Genomic DNA, 18,213 nt, shown 5'->3' on the forward strand with positions numbered 1-18,213 from the left:
TAATGGTATAAGCCTTCACAGTCACACTTTTAAATAACAGGGTTAACGTTATGAGGTGATGGGTGGCAATGGCACTGGCAGTCAGTGGGGTACTCTGGGACTGGGGGAGAACCTGAACTTTCTTGCGAGACTACCGCTATTGAGGTGAGGAGGTAATGGATAAGAGTTGCTGACTGTTGAGTAAGGGGCTAATCAGGATCATCCACCGTTCCCTCTCCTGAAGCTGGCACACTAGAAATTAAGTTTTAAAAAAAAGCAAACTGTGCTCCTACACATAACCAATGTCCCAGTGCTATTAGTACAACTGCTGAACTACAACAGTATAGAAGCAGTGCTAATAGGGTAGCGACATTAGGGGATGCAGGTCGTGCTGGATGAGTAACATTTATTTTAAATGTTATTACTAGTGCTGAGCACTGCTGGGGTTTTTTTTTCCCCAGATAGTAGCTTTTGGGGGTATAATGGTCCCAGCCACGGCTGCCTCCTAGAACTACTGGGCTGATTCAGAGCAATCTGCAGCTTCTCTCACTAAAGCCAGTCTCCTCCCCTTCCTCCCTGAGCACAGTGCAGTCAGCCTCTAACATAAGGCAGAAAACGGCTTAATTTATAGTCTTAAATCAGTGAACCTAGGTAAGAGGGCAATAAGGGTGCTGCACAAAGTAAGGGCTGTAAATCATTAAGGCCCCTAGTTATCAAGCCGTCAACCTCAAATATGCTGGAATTCCACAGCGTATTTGAGGCGAGGCTGAATCGCCTTAGTTATCAAGGCCTACACACCGGCAAAAGTAGAATCTGGTGACGTAAGCATCGATCCGCCGGACTCAGTTCGACACAGATCGATTCTTACGTCACTCCAGATGTTCCGAATGCAAGTTCGGCACAATCTGACTACTTTTGGGAGTTATCAAAATCCCAGCAGGTACGCTCGGCACTTTTACGGCCCAGCGTACCTGGTTTTTAAACCGCCGCCGTGGAGGTGGCGGATCCCATAGGAATCAATGGGAGTCAGACCATAGCGAAAGTTCAAGTTCGCTGCTGCCTGACATCCCATTCATTCCTATGGGAAGTGCGTACACCTAACACCCTAACATATACCCCGAGTCTAAGCACCCCTAATCTGCCCCCCCTACACCGCCGCCACGTATATTAAACATTTTAACCCTTAAACCGCCGCTCCGGCCCCCGCCACCACCTATATTAAACTTATTAACCCCTAATCTGCCCCCCCTACACCGTCTCCACCTAAAATATTTTTATTAACCCCTATCCTGCCCCCCCTATACCGCCACAAACTATAATAAAATTATTAACCCCTAAAGCTAAGTCTAACCCTAACCCTAACACCCCCCCTAAATTAAATCTAATTTATATCTAACAAAATAAATTAACTCTTATTAACTAAATTATTCCTATTTAAAGCTAAATACTTACCTGTAAAATAAACCCTAAACTAGCTACAATATAAATAATAATTACAATGTAGCTATATTAGGGTTTATATTTATTTTATAGGTAACTTTGTATTTATTTTAACTAGGTACAATAGCTATTAAATAGTTATTAACTATTTAATAACTACCTAGCTAAAAGAAATACAAAATTACCAGTAAAATAAATCCTAACCTAAGTTACAATTAAACCTAACACTACACTATCATTAAATAAATCAAATACAAATACCTACAAATAAATACAAATAAATATGCTAACTAAAGTACAAAAAATAAAAAAAGAACTAAGTTACAAAAAATTAAAAAATAATTTACAAACATTATAAAAATATTACAACAATTTTAAGCTAATTACACCTACTCTAAGCCCCCTAATAAAATAACAAAGCCCCCCAAAATAAAAAAATTCCCACCCTATTCTACATTTAAAAGATACCAGCTCTATTACCTTACCAGCCCTTAAAAGGGCCTTTTGCGGGGCATGCCCCAAAGAAAACAGCTCTTTTGCCTGTAAAATAAAAATACAACCCCCCCAACATTAAAACCCACCACCCACACACCCCTAATCTAACCCAAACCCCCCTTAAATAAACCTAACACTACCCCCCTGAAGATCTTCCTACCTTGAGTCGTCTTCACTCAGCCGAGCCGAACTCTTCATCCAATCCGGGCGATGTCTTCATCCAAGCGGGGGCTGAAGAGGTCCATCATCCGGCTGAAGTCTTCATCCAAGCGGGGGCTGAAGAGGTCCATCATCCGGCTGAAGTCTTCACCCAAGCGGGGGCTGAAGAGGTCTTCCATCCGGCTGAAGTCTTCTATCAAGCGGCATTTTCAATCTTCTTTCTTCTGGCTCCATCTTTATCCCGCCGACGCGGAACATCCTTCCTCCACAACGAACTTCCGACAAATGAAGGTTCCTTTAAATGACGTCATCCAAGATGGCGTCCCTCGAATTCCGATTGGCTGATAGGATTCTATCAGCCAATCAGAATTAAGGTAGGAATAATCTAATTGAATCAGGCAATCAGATTCAAGTTCAATCCGATTGGCTGATCCATCATTCGTCGGGAGTTCGTCGTGGAGGAAGGATGTTCCGCGTCGGCGGGATGAAGATGGAGCCGGAAGAAAGAAGATTGAAAATGTCGCTTGATAGAAGACTTCAGCCGGATGGAAGACCTCTTCAGCCCCCGCTTGGATGAAGACTTCAGCCGGATGATCGACCTCTTCAGCCCCCGCTTGGATGAAGACTTCAGCCGGATGATGGACCTCTGCAGCCCCCGCTTGGATGAAGACATCGCCCGGATTGGATGAAGAATTTGGCTCGGCTGAGTGAAGACGACTCAAGGTAGGAAGATCTTCAGGGGGGTAGTGTTAGGTTTATTTAAGGGGGGTTTGGGTTAGATTAGGGGTGTATGGGTGGTGGGTTTTAATGTTGGGGGGTTGTATTTTTATTTTACAGGCAAAAGAGCTGTTTTCTTTGGGGCATGCCCTGCAAAAGGCCCTTTTAAGGGCTGGTAAGGTAATAGAGCTGGTATCTTTTAAATGTAGAATAGGGTAGGGAATTTTTTTTATTTTGGGGGGCTTTGTTATTTTATTAGGGGGCTTAGAGTAGGTGTAATTAGCTTAAAATTGTTGTAATATTTTTATAATGTTTGTAAATTATTTTTTTATTTTTTGTAACTTAGTTCTTTTTTTATTTTTGTACTTTAGTTAGTGTATTTATTTGTAGGTATTTGTATTTAATTTATTTAATTTATTTAATGATAGTGTAGTGTTAGGTGTAATTGTAACTTAGGTTAGTTTTTATTTTACAGGTTAATTTCTCTTTATTTTAACTAGGTAGCTATTAAATAGTTAATAACTATTTAATAGCTATTGTACCTAGTTAAAATAAATTGAAAGTTGCCTGTAAAATAAAAATAAATCCTAAGATAGCTACAATATAATTATTATTTATATTGTAGCTATATTAGGGTTTATTTTAAAGGTAAGTATTTAGTTTTAAATAGGATTAATTTAGTTAATAAGAGAAATATTATTTAGATTTATTTAATTAATATTTAAGTTAGGGGGGTGTTAGGGTTAGTGTTAGACTTAGGTTTAGGGGTTAATAATTTTATTACAGTGGCGGCGGTGTAGGAGGGGCAGGATAGGGGTTACTAAATTTATTATAGGTGGCGACGGTGTAGGGGGGGCAGATTAGTGGTTAATAAGTTTAATATAGGTTGCAGCTGGGTCCTGAAGCGGCGGTTTAGGGGTTAAACTATTTATTTAGTTGCGGCGAGGTCCGAGATCCGCAGGATAGGGGTTAATAACTTTATTATAGGTGGCGGCGGTATAGGGGGGGCAGGATAGGGGTTACTAGGTATAATGTAGGTGGCGGCGGTGTCCGGGAGTGGCGGTTTATGGGTTAATACATTTATAAGAGTTGCAGCGTGGTCTAGGAGCGGCGGTTTAGGGGTATAGGGGGTAGAACAGTGTAGTTAGTGTGGGTGCTTAGTGACAGGCTAGCAATAAAGCTGTCAAAAAGCCGAAGAGCAGCGAGATCGGATGATTGATAACTCTCACAGTCCGCTGCTCATCGCCCCGTACTTGGTGCCCAGCTTTTTGACAGCTTTATTGATAACTTAGGCGAAATTTTTCAGGTCTGCGGCGGCGATGGTAGGCGAGCTTAGGCGGGCGTATTGGGCCGGCGAAGGCAGGTAAAGTAGACGGCTTGATAACTAGGCCTCTATGAGTGCAGTTTCTTTAATGTGCACTGCGGTGGGGGCTGAGCAGGATTGTAACCAGGCTCTTTAATACAGTTCCCCAGCACAGCACAACACAGATTTGTTTTAACCCCTAGTGTGTTAATATGCTATGCTGGCCAGCTTTGATATTTCTCATTTTCACCATGTTCTGATTTTAAATGCATGGTTTAAGTTCTAAAAGTATGTACTAAGCCTCTTTCAGCTCTGTATGGATTATAAAACGGATATTTCCTTGTGTATCACTAAACAACATATATATTATTTATTACACTGTAGCTTATACATATGCAGGGACATACAGTCAAATATACACACATAGAAAACATACAATCTTACACACAGTCAGTAAATTGTTTGTGCACTAGATGCACCATCTGCTGCTGAAGCCTGTTTATAATTTGAATATTTGTTAAACTTTATCATTATAGCGAGTGAGAAGAAAAAACATATCTTCGATGTCTCCCATGGATATCACTGGGTTAGGAACATTGCTCCTTGTGCTCATATCCATCATTTCCTTCATGTACCTGACTTGGAACCAAATGTACAGGAAACGTAACCTTCCTCCAGGTCCAACACCTCTTCCACTGATCGGAAATCTGCTACATATAAAGTTGGGTGAAATGGCAGGATCATTAATAAAGGTTAGTTACTACAAGTGAATCATCTACAGATCAGGGCCAGACTGGGAATAAAAAGCAGCCCTGGAAAATTTGGAGATCGTTGAGTCAGTAAAATTTGCACGCCTCATTTTTCTCAAAGGGCATTACCGGGATACTCCTTCCACCAATTTTATTTCTGAATTATATTATATGTTTGTATTAAAAGAAAGTGCAAAATTATTGTTATATAGATACCTTACAACCCAATTGCATCCAATAATTACCACTTTAAATTGTAGCTTTCCAGCCCCAGCTGCTGCAGCCCACCGGGAAATCTCCTGGCATCCTGGTAGGCCAATCCAGCCATGCTACAGATAATGGACACTGGCACTTCTAGAGACATATGAATTTTGTTTCACCAGAAAGAATATGACCTAGAAACAGTGGCATATTTTAGAAGTCAGGGTTGTCTAAAGTTTATCCTCAAAGACTGGAGACAGAACATATCTGTAGAATAAACCTAATAAAAACTAAAAACCAAAGGATATTAAATTAAAAAAATAAACTTCTATTATCCAATTAGCTTGGTATACTTTGTTGAAAAGCATACCTAGGTAGGCTCAGGAGAAGGGAGCTATATGCTGATTGGTGACTGCACATATATCAGAAAAAAAAATCCAAATGAAGCACAGCAACTCCTTCCCAGTGCTGATATAGGACTTCTGTCAAGGCTTGTGTTATTTCCAGACAAAAGTAGAGTCCAGCAGCACAGTGTTCAGCAAGTTCACAGTAGTGCTTTGCTGCTCTTTCAACAAATGATATCAAGAGAAGCAAAATTGAAGGTTGTTTACAAACGTATGTTCTATCCGAATCATGAAAGAAAAATTTGGGGTTTCAGAATGACAGTATTATTTTTCGGAGATCACAACTAAATTTTTTACTGAGATCAGGTTTCTGACCAAGCCCCTTCCAGAGTGGGCCAGGAAGGTAGCCACCCTTTTTATGGCATGCCATAAAACATATTGCAAAAACTTACTGGATAACTCATACATGTTTAGTTATGTATATCCAGTAATATATACCAATATAAGCAACCCCCTTGTAACATCATGAGGATTATTTTGATACCAAATATGACACCCAATAACATATGTGTTCAAAATAAGTCTTATCCCAGACTGTCACCTCTGATTGATCTCAGTTCTATATGTGTACTAGACACTGTTTTTTAGCACTCCTTTGTGCTGACATACTATTAACTTGATGCAGTAGAGGTCTCTAGGTATATGCAATAAAATGTGCCAAAGTGGAACTCAGAATCTATTTACGACATGGGGGGGTCAATTTATTAAAGACTGGGCTGACATGATTCACTGTAGGGAATCATGTCCGCCTGGCATCTCTATATGCTGACTGCATACGCTGTCAGCATTTAACATTGCACAAGCATTACACAAGAAATGTTTGTGCAATGCCGCCCCCCTGCACATTCGTGGCCAATTGGCCGCTAGCAGGGGGTGTCAATCATCCTGATCGTATTGAATCGGGATGATTACAGTCCGCCTAAAAGGTGGCGGAGAAGTTAAGGAGTAGCTTCACTTGTTAAGGATACCAGCAGCTTGGTATCTATATATAAGTGCAATTTATTAGCGTCTCTTTATAGTTTTCTTTTTTAGAATGTTTATATTTTTTGAAGACCATATGTAGACCACAATGTAGTTAAATTTTGTAATATTTCTTAATAAATGTGCCACACTTAAAACAAAATATGAACATATCAATAGTCACCATATCTTCCAAAAATATTAAAGTCTGGCCATGGTTTTCAAATACTTTGATAAATGTAGTAACGTCATATTTTTTACTCTATTTTTCATGTAATAGCTTTGGGACAAGTATGGCCCAGTCTATACATTGTACCTTGGCTCACGGCCTGTGGTTTTCATTTGTGGATATCAGGCAGTGAAGGAAGCCATTGTAGATCAAGCAGAAGAATTTGGCGGTCGTGGAAGACTTCCTACAATAGATAAATTTACTCAGGGATATGGTGAGTAAGACAAGGAAATAATAAGGTCATGTCTTTGTTTCAATATATGAAAGTATATGCTAGATAATTATTTATTTTGTGTTAAACATGTAATACTACTTCAGTTTCCACTATATGAGCACTTTCCCATGGTTACAAAATAAGTTAAAATAATTGTAGTTGCTTTTTTCAACTGTATATAGATACAGACCTTTTTAAGGTTTTACACCTTATGAAGTGACAGTTTTTTCCTATTGCTTATTGGATATTAATTTTAAGCATTTTATCCAGCAATGCAATATGTGTGTTTAACATTAGTATCCATTAAATAATATAACATACCTCCCAACATTTGTGGCTAGGTATTAGGGACTCAGGGGTTTGAGGAGGCAGTCAGTAGGGTCTTGTCAGAAGAGGAGTGTTATGGGCAGGACAATGATCATGTCTGGTTTGTCTGTGGACATGAATGGTCAGTTTGTGGGGTTATCTGGGTGGTCTATGGGTCGGACTTAGAACAATTCTGCAAATAGGGACATATGGCTATCTCAGAGGCACAGCAGAATTAGGGACTGCCCCTCTTAAATAGGGAAGTTTGACATAAGAGGCAGAGGCAGGAGAAGGGAGGTGCTCAGCATACAGAACATATGAGTTACTTCTGAGTTACTTCTGAGTTACATCTGAGTTACTTCTGAGTTACTTCTGAGTTACTTCTGAGTTACTTCTGAGTTACATCTGAGTTACATCTGAGTTACTTCTGAGTTGCATCTGAGTTACATCTGAGTTACACTATAGTTAAGCTGTACTGTAGAGGAATGAGTGCTCTAAAATGCTCTTCTAATAAATAATGCATGAAATAAAGAGCTTTGCTCATTCTGTATCAATATATTTCAGGAATTGGTTTTGCAAATGGGGAATGCTGGAAGCAAATGCGACATTTCTCGCTTAAGACCCTAAAGGACTTTGGACTTGGAAAGAAAACCACAGAGTTGAAGATTCAAGAAGAGGCAGAGAATCTGGTGAATGAAATAAAAAAAACAATTGGTAAGTTACATACATTTACAAAAAAAGAACAGTATAGGTTGCTACAATATTCAATGAATAAATCATTACCTTTAATTTGCATCCCTTAGAGGCATGCATATGGGTTTTGTTAGATAGTAGTGAACCAGGGACTCATCTACAGTTCAATATATTGGATTTACAATTCCTATTTAGAGGGACATGAAACTCAAAATGTTTAAGAATTTTACAATTTACTTCTAGTATTGAATTTGCAAAGTGTAACAAACAGCACACTGCTTTCCTGTCCGAACATGCATTTTCTTAGTGTCAGTTGGAGTGGTGTTTTATAATTAAACAAGCTGGAATCAGTGGCTGAGAGGCCCAGCTCATCACAAGCCCATACCGGAGCACTGGATGTAAACACAGTTTACAAAAAATACCAGGGGAAAGAGAGCAACAAGACTTAGTAGCTTAACTCCAGAACTTTAAGTACTAGAAAGTAACTAAGTTTATAAATTGTATTCTTGTATACAGACTAATATAACCTTGAATAATTCCATGGAGAACGTCTGATTGCAGAGGAATCCAGGGAAAAGGAAATCTAAGTCAGACAGCCCAGGATCAGAAAATTTAACCTCAAGCTCAGGTTCACTAAAGACAGAAAAACCCTCTAAGAGAGGTTTCCTTTAATAAATTCTGCCTTACTTTCATCTCTCTCTCTTTCACGAAATCTGTGATCAATGTGCATAACTAGTCTTATAGAATCAGTCATAGAACTAGGAATACCACTACATAATAATGCACACTTATTCCACCCTGTATTACCAGACAACAAACACAATCTAGCAATGTAGTCTTCTATAGACTTTTTCTATGAGTAAAACATCTAATAGAACTTTGGGGAATAGCAACAGAAAATGATTTATCATAAAAAAGCCTCATAGTATCCACAAAAGAATTTGATGCATCAAGGGCTTTATTCCCAGTTGATAACAGAACTACTATTTCTTTTTTATAAGTGAACCTCTTAAATGGGCTAATAAACTAACTTTACCTTGCAAACCATAAAAAAGGATCCAAACAGCTACCGGTACCCTTTACATTTTTCTGGAATAGGCAGATTAGGTTCCCCAGTATCAAACGCTAATTCAGAGGAAATTGAAATGTTTGCAGCGGGGCAAGGTAGAGAAGGTGTTGCTTTTAAAGATACATCAGAATTAAAATTTAAATACTGAAACGTTAGTGATTTAATAGTCTGGGTCATCTCTGCTGATTCCATTTTTTTTGGCTTGTGTATTATGTAAGAAACAGCAAGCCTCTTTCCTGTCCAAGTATGTATCTTCTCAGTGTCAGGTGGAGTTTTGTTGTTTCATAATGAAACCTAAGAGTCCCAGCTCACCACAAGTCCTTTCTGGAAAACTGGATGTAAACAGAGGCCAGCGGTAAGAGAGCAATGAGACTAAAAACTTTGTTGCTGAACTCTCTCTAGTACTTTAATCAACTCCTACAAAACAAAAATTAAGTACTAGAAAGTAACTGTAAGTTTATAAATTAAAATATAAAAAAAAATACCTTTATAAAAGTTTAGTTAAGTTACTTAAATGCAGATCTTCTGATAGCAGAGGAATCCAGAAATAAAGGAAATCTAAGTCAGACTGACAAAATTAAGGCCTCACAAGGGAAAGTTGTAAACAAATCATTAGACATGTGCATGGCGAAAAAATTTGGTTCGGATCGATTCGGAATTTTTCGAAGTTTGGTTCGGATCGATTCGAATTCGGAAAATTTTGAATCGATTCATTTCGGATTCGTTTCGGATTCATTCGGATTCGAAGAAATTCGGCTGTATTCGATTCGGTTCGGAAATTCGGCAATTCGGTAAGTGTTAGGTGGGATTAGACTAGTATTATACTGTATATTAGGTGTTAACCTAACATACTGTATAATACTAGTGTAATCCCAATGGCCATCCGAATTTACGAATTGATTCAATTCGATTCGGAAAATTCGGCAACATTTTAATTTGGAAATTCGGTTCGATCCGAATCGCCGAATTTTCCGAATTTTTCTGAATTTCCGAATCGAACCGAACCGAATCGCACATGTCTACAAATCATAAAACAAATGCAGATTCCACAAAGAAGCTAAAGTCATATACCAAGTCAGTCCACAGCAAATGGTTAAAACAGAAGCGCAGTAAGGGGGAAACAGAAGTCAAACCAGTATATCCAAATAGAAATGTGTTCTCTTGATATCTTTTATTGAAGAGTAAAACTAGATAGGCTCATAAGAGGTCAGGAGTGTGCACGTCTCTTAGTACTCTATGGCAGCAGGGTTTTGCAACATTGTATAACAAAGCTACAAATAATGGCCTAGTTTCGATTGAGGTGGTAACTGGTGGAAACTGGTGATAAAAACATTTATCACCATTAAAGTCTATGGAGATTTTTTATGTTATCAACAGTTTCCACACTTTACCACCTCAATAGAAACTAGCCCAATGTTGCAAAACACTGTTGCCAAAAAGTTCTAAAGACATGTGCACACTCCTGAGCTCTTATGAGCCTACCTAGTTTTACTCTTCAGTAAAAGATGCCAAGAGAATGAAGCAAATTTGATAACAAAAAAAATTGGAAAGTTGTTTAAAATTGCATTCTCTATCTGAATAATATTTAAGCTGCTTATACTGATTTGAAGCACCTATGGTGCAGACTTCTGTTGCTCACCCTCGACTAATCCGCAATGATTGACAACCCCTGCCCTTGTGTAACCAAACATTGTGGCTCGTGCAATGCTACCCGTTAGTAGTGATCACAAGAGGATAGGTTCTTTGTTTGGTAACCATCTACACCAGACATCCTCAAACTTGGCTCTCCCGAGGTTTTGGAATTACATTTCCCATGGGAAATGTAGTTCCAAAATCTCTGGAGGGCCAAGCTTGAGGATGTCTGATCTACACCCGCAAAATAATAAATGGAGCCCATGGTGGACATAAATTTGAATAATTTATTCTTCTTTAGTGGCCTTACTGGTCTAGGTTAAAAGCAACCAATGCCCATGCTTAACAAACTTCAATATATTTTTTTTTTTAGGTTTACCAACGGATCCATCCAAACTGATTATGGATGCTGTATCCAACATATTTTGCTGTATTATATTTGGGAACCAATTTGATTACAAGGATGAGAAATTCTCAGAGATCTTCAGATTTGCAGAAGAGGTCTTTAGTCTAATGAGCACAACTTGGGGGCAGGTAATAATGCAATTAAATTACTTTACTGTTATATAAAAAATACTGTGTAATATTTATATGTGTATTTAAAGGGATGTGCAAGTCAATAATAATCATGAATCAGATACAGCGTAAAAAACCCTCCAATTTACTTCTGTTACCAAATGTACCTCTTTTTCTTGGTTTCTTTTAATGAAACGTATCTTCTTTCCAAGAGAGCATACAGCCAAAGGTTTTCCTTTTGATTGTGGACTATTTGTTTTGTATCGTATTTGGAATAAAATCTATGTTGTATTTGTCAGCCTGAATCCTTCGTTTTTGGGATTTGAGCATATAGAGGTAGACACAGGAGTGTTCACGTGGCTTAAGCACTCTGTGCAGCAGTGTTTCTTTAGTGTTATACATGCAACCTGTAGAGGGAGCTTTAGAGTGCAGTTGCTTTAATCACTCTATGGTAGAACGTTATGGAAATATAAGCTGTATAGCTAGAAGCACTCTTTAATTAAAAAAATAAACGTAATCTTAGATTGCATCCATCTATGGAAAGGATATAACCAGCATATAAAGCATTAGTAAGAGAAGGCAAAGCTATGTATATTGCTAAAAATTGAAGGACCAATAAATACAGATTTGCATAATCAACAAATGCATGATAAAAAGGCAAGGCAATAGCGGATGATGATATCTCCCCATGTAGTTTCCGGCTCTCCAAAAACTGTAGTTAAGAAGCTGCTGCTCCTTAACTCGTCTGCCAACTTTTAGGTGCCGGACTGGAATCATCTCGATCAGATATGATCGGGATGATTGACACCCCCTCCTAGCTGAGAATGTGCAGGGGGCGGAATTGCACAAGCATTTTTTATGAAATGCTTGTGCAATTTAAGCGATGCAGGGTGGACATGATTTGCTATAGCGAACCATGTCAGCCCGGGGTTTAATAAATAGACCCCTATGCCTGAACTTCAAATGAGTAGTAGATTTTTTTTCTGCCAAATTTCAAAGTTATGACTATTTCCACTCCCCCCGTATAATGTGACAGTAATTAGCCAATCACAAATGCATATACGTATATTCTGTAGATTCTTGCACATGCTCAGTAGGAGCTGGTGACTCAAAAAGTGTAAATATAAAAAGACTGTGCACATTTTGTTAATGGAAGTAAATGGGAAAGTTGTTTTAAACTGCTGCTCTATTTGAATCATGGAAGTTTAAGCTTGTATAACAATATAGTGCATGTCATATCCTCAAGCCTAACGGCTGTCACTAATTAGTGATTTGAAACAGATGTATGATCTCACAAAGGAAGCAAAAGAGAGAGAGAGAGAGAGAGAGAGAGAGATAGTAAGAACTTTAATCTTTAATTATAAGTATTATAAGCCTTGATTAGATTAACTAATTATAGACAAATACTCAATATGGGTTATCTAACAGAATAAAATAATACTCATAATTTATCAAATATTTATTGACACAAAGTATTTATTAATTATCACAACACTCATTATCCCCCACTTTCTTTTCAAATAAATATTAAGATTTTTTTTTTATAAGGGTTCAAAGTTTTATGGTATATGACAAGGTGTTTGAATGAAAAGGGCTATAATATATATATATATATATATATATATATATATATATATATAGGCAAAAAATTGGTGTATGCGCACTCTCACCAACGTTCAACAGCTACAAGGGTGCTATACGGTGTATGATAGAAAAGCAAAAAAAGAAGCACTCACTGGGTTTTCATCAAAGTGACCAGAAATTTAATGTAGTTTGTGACGTTTCGGGACAACAACAGTCCCTTCCTCTGAAAAATGAATACTGAACAAAAGCTGCCTTAAATAGGCTCCCAAATACACTCCCCTCAGGATCAGCCAATCAGGCTGAATAATTACACACACCCATTAAGTGACCAATGAAAAAACATAATCCAATTTGTGCATGTGACTGTTATAACGTTATTGAAAAAAAGGTTTAAAAACACATTCCCCTTGGACCCTAATGCTAGTAGTCATGCCCTCTAGTGACAATAAACATCATATGTAATTAACAATTGTCTAAATAAATGCAAAAGATCATAATATCGTCTATTATTCAACATCCAATCAAACATTGGATTACAAAAACTCAACTTGTACTGAATTCCAATTCGTTATTCCTCTTGCTTCTGATCCGCCCCTTGTTACCAGGGACGCGATCAGCTGTAAGTCTATAGCCATCAACCTAAGTTACAGATCAGCCCCTGATTACTAGGGACACAGACCTCAGTCTAATTCTAGCTCTCAAACCAAATGCGCATCACCACACACACTAGCATATCAACTGCTAAATTCCTTATTGTCTGCGCCTTCCTAGATACTCAGTAGCCGATCGCCTTGTAAAAAATTGACAAGCCTGTAAACAGAAAATCGTCCAATGGCAAGCTGCCATGTAAAAGAATGGGCATGTCAAAAGGAGCGTGTATGCCACAGTAGTAGATATGCTAATGTCTAACACATCATCATCCAAAAAGACAATAGCAAGGAGCCACGACGAAAATAGGCGTATACATAAAGGCTTGCCTGTCACAAACGTAAATACCCTGACATCCGATGTACCGCAGTCAAAACACAAGCAAAAAAACAAAAATAAAAGTGAAAACAAAAATCACAACGACCCAAAATACACCAATGTATAAACCAATACATGCTCATTATTCAATCCCTCTAGTACTGGCAACCGTGTCATATATAGCGAAATCGCAATGTTTGAATTGTCGAGATGCACCTAAAGCAAAAATCAGCTACATCCAGTGTGACATACCCTCGGGTGCACATAACTAAACAAGGATTTATTTCTGGACCACCTTTGGTGTCCAGCATGCTAAGTATGTTATTCTTAAATATCAGTGAAACCAATTTAGCCAATCGCTAAAAGTCCAGCCCTACTAGGGCGTGTTTATTAATTCCTAGTGCCTAAAAAATGAGGGAGGGGAAAGACAAAAAGGGGGCTACATCATGTAGGGCATGACAAAACTGCAGAAGGATCCAATAGGAATCGTGTAACCACTCCATTGGAGTGGTACACCACACAGACAATACAATTAAAATAAAACAGTTAAAAACAAAAAATGGCACATGGAGAACTGACAGAGAACATATTGAAAAATGATAAATATGATCATAAAAAAATGATCATAAAAAAACAGATCATAAAAAAAACAGCAATTATCCAAGAAAAAGTAAATATATTACAACGGATTATCATGGACTCTCACCAAAGCATGGAATCACATAGGGATTCCTAAGTAATCAAAAAATAAAAGTAAAAAAGTATAAACAGGCCAAAAAGTATCAAAAATTATAAGTTAAAAAATCAAAAATTCGAAAAAATAATAAAAATAATAATAATGATGACCAAAAATGTATACTTAGAATCAAAAAAACAGGCCAAAATTTATAACAATAAATCAAAAATTAAAAATCAAAAGAATAAAATAAAAATAGAAAAAAATGGAAAAAACTGCATTACTGATAATGGACTCATGGACTCTCGTATATGTATCAGCGGGATATCATGGACTCTCATAGAAGCATAGAATCTCTTATGGATTCCTAAAGAATCAAAAAAAGGAGGACCAAAAAGTCAAAATCAAAGTTCACAGAAAACATTGCCATCCAGTGTGGGTATTGAGTCCTCTAGGGTGTATAGTCCCCAATTCATAGATCCATCTTGATTCCTTGCGTAATAGGAGATTACCCCTATTGCCCCCTCTCCTAGGGACTGGTACATGGTCAATGAGTCTAAATCTCAAGTCATTGACTGAATGCCCCGCCTCCAAAAAGTGTCTTGCCACCGGTTGGTCCGCCTTTCCATTCCGTATTGCCAGTCTGATACTAGATCTATGATTGGCCATCCTGGTTTTGGCATCATCTGTCGTCTTACCAACATAAAACTTGCCACATGGGCAGTTTAATAAATACACAACATATTTCGTGGTGCAAGTAAGGAAATATCTGATGTTATAGATTTTGTTACTTTCTGGATGGTGGAACTGGGAGCCGGTGAGCATCCCACTGCAGGTCACGCAGCTGATGCATCGATAACAGCCCTTTTTATTTGTTTTTAACCATGTTTGTGAACCACCATCTGGGTTAATGTCGGCCTTCACCAAGATATCTCTAAGGTTTTTGCCCCGTCTGAAGCCTATTCTTGGCGGTTTCCAATCTTTGAATGGTAAGGTGTTATCTGCTTCTATTAGTTTCCATTCTTCCTTGACCATTCTCGTTAGTGGTACTACTCCAGGAGAATATGTGGTCACAAAAGTCAATTGATTGATGTTATCAGATGATGTAATAGCTGTTGTGTCTCCCGTGTTTAATGCTTGAGTCTTCATATCTCTTAACTCATTTGCTTTGTATCCCCTCTGGATGAAACGTTTTGTCATCTCCTGTAGTTGTTGTTCACATGTTGTTTCATCCGTGTTGTTTCTAATTACACGTTGGTATTGAGCCTTAGGAATGTTACGGATAAGGCTAGGTTGATGGCAGCTTTTTGCATGTAATAATGAATTACGGTCAGTTTCTTTACGGAATAGCGTAGTTCCCAGTCTGTCTTCTACTTTGAACACTCTCACGTCCAAGTAGTCCACACTATTGTTGTTAACTGTGTGTGTAAATTTAATAGGGCTTGCCAATGAATTAAGATGGTTAATCCATTCCAATAGACTGTTCTCACTCTCACTCCATATCAAGAACAGATCGTCGATGTAGCGACAATAGTGCCTGATACGATTGTCGTCATACACTTTCATCAGGATTGACTCGTGTTGAGCCATAAACAAATTGGCAAAGGATGGGGCCACATTTGACCCCATTGCTGTCCCCGAAATTTGTTTGTAGAATGTAGTATCAAACAAAAAATAGTTCTCTGTTAAACATAGAGTGAGCAGGCCAACAAGTACTTCTTCAGATGGACCGATATATACCGCTTTTCTTAAGGTCTGTATAACTGCCTTGGTGCCTTCATGGTGGGGAATTACAGTGTATAGTATACGAGATCAAGAGGTAATAGGGGACATTGGGAGTCCTCTAACTCAAGTGCATCAGCATTACCTCCATTGGCTGGACATCCATCTGCACATCGTTTTTTAGGAAGAGGCGGAGGCCACACACGAGGCGGGGGGGGCATTGCCCGCCGATACCACCAACAACGGAGAGCATAGATAATATTGTATTTAACATCAGTTCACGAACACTAACTGAGACTGAAATTAATTTGTTAAATAAAGGCTTAACTTTTGTGCCCTCGGTGAAAACCAATGAATTTGATCTGTATATTGATGTGCAGAGGTTCAGTAGAAATCTTAGACTAAAGGAATATTTCAATACCAATCCAGAACAAAGGAGTGGCTTCAGAGCAAAAGGGTCTTTTGATCCATCCTCAAATAACCCTACTATCAGCACCTTCACTGGTTTTCTTTCTAACAACATCAAAGAAAGACCAGACATGTCAACAAGAGACAATCTAACAAAAGACGAGAGAGTGGCCCTTAAATCCTTAAGTGAAGATTCTTCAATTGTGATTCGCCCTGCTGATAAGGGTGGGGCTATTGTGATCATGGACGTGTCATACTACAAATCCGAGATTCTCAGCCAGTTGAGTGATACAAATACCTATCTAGTTTTGGATAGGGATCCCACTTCAAGATTAAAGAGGAGAATTGACACAACTTTGATTGGGTACAAAAATAATGGTCTGATTACACAAGATGACTACAACTTTTTACGTCGGGAACATCCACTTATTCCCCTACTATACACCTTACCTAAGGTCCATAAAAACGCACAACAACCACCAGGGAGACCTATTGTCTCGGCTAGAGGGTCTTTACTTCAGCCTTTAGCACAGTTTGTGGATTTCTATTTACAACCTCTTGTTAAATTAACTCCATCGTATATACGGGACTCCCAGGATTTCATCACGAAGATCACTAATTTAAAGAACATCACTGACCAAGATCTATTGGTCACCCTAGACGTGTCAAGCCTATACACTGTAATTCCCCACCGTGAAGGCACCAAGGCAGTTATACAGACCTTAAGAAAAGCGGTATATATCGGTCCATCTGAAGAAGTACTTGTTGGCCTGCTCACTCTATGTTTAACAGAGAACTATTTTTTGTTTGATACTACATTCTACAAACAAATTTCGGGGACAGCAATGGGGTCAAATGTGGCCCCATCCTTTGCCAATTTGTTTATGGCTCAACACGAGTCAATCCTGATGAAAGTGTATGACGACAATCGTATCAGGCACTATTGTCGCTACATCGACGATCTGTTCTTGATATGGAGTGAGAGTGAGAACAGTCTATTGGAATAAATTTACACACACAGTTAACAACAATAGTGTGGACTACTTGGACGTGAGAGTGTTCAAAGTAGAAGACAGACTGGGAACTACGCTATTCCGTAAAGAAACTGACCGTAATTCATTATTACATGCAAAAAGCTGCCATCAACCTAGCCTTATCCGTAACATTCCTAAGGCTCAATACCAACGTGTAATTAGAAACAACACGGATGAAACAACATGTGAACAACAACTACAGGAGATGACAAAACGTTTCATCCAGAGGGGATACAAAGCAAATGAGTTAAGAGATATGAAGACTCAAGCATTAAACACGGGAGACACAACAGCTATTACATCATCTGATAACATCAATCAATTGACTTTTGTGACCACATATTCTCCTGGAGTAGTACCACTAACGAGAATGGTCAAGGAAGAATGGAAACTAATAGAAGCAGATAACACCTTACCATTCAAAGATTGGAAACCGCCAAGAATAGGCTTCAGACGGGCCAAAAACCTTAGAGATATCTTGGTGAAGGCCGACGTTAACCCAGATGGTGGTTCACAAACATGGTTAAAAACAAATAAAAAGGGCTGTTATCGATGCATCAGCTGCGTGACCTGCAGTGGGATGCTCACCGGCTCCCAGTTCCACCATCCAGAAAGTAACAAAATCTATAACATCAGATATTTCCTTACTTGCACCACGAAATATGTCGTGTATTTATTAAACTGCCCATGTGGCAAGTTTTATGTTGGTAAGATGACAGATGATGCCAAAACCAGGATGGCCAATCATAGATCTAGT

At 38.5% G+C, this 18,213-nt stretch overlaps 1 protein-coding gene across 2 annotated transcripts in view; it reads left to right on the forward strand.

Annotated features, from left to right (window-relative positions):
* The window catches only part of LOC128666871 (cytochrome P450 2F2), a 55,303-nt gene that overhangs the window by 8,247 nt on the left and 28,843 nt on the right, over nt 1-18,213 (forward strand). For both annotated transcript variants that reach the window (XM_053721675.1, XM_053721674.1), the window contains 4 exons: nt 4,630-4,845; nt 6,688-6,850; nt 7,721-7,870; nt 10,924-11,084. In XM_053721675.1, the coding sequence (XP_053577650.1) occupies nt 4,657-4,845; nt 6,688-6,850; nt 7,721-7,870; nt 10,924-11,084 (663 nt within the window). In that variant the 5' untranslated portion in view covers nt 4,630-4,656. The remainder of the gene's footprint in view (nt 1-4,629; nt 4,846-6,687; nt 6,851-7,720; nt 7,871-10,923; nt 11,085-18,213) is intronic.

This window comes from Bombina bombina, chromosome 7 (genome assembly GCF_027579735.1).
Source record: "Bombina bombina isolate aBomBom1 chromosome 7, aBomBom1.pri, whole genome shotgun sequence".
NCBI classification, from domain to species: domain Eukaryota; kingdom Metazoa; phylum Chordata; class Amphibia; order Anura; family Bombinatoridae; genus Bombina; species Bombina bombina.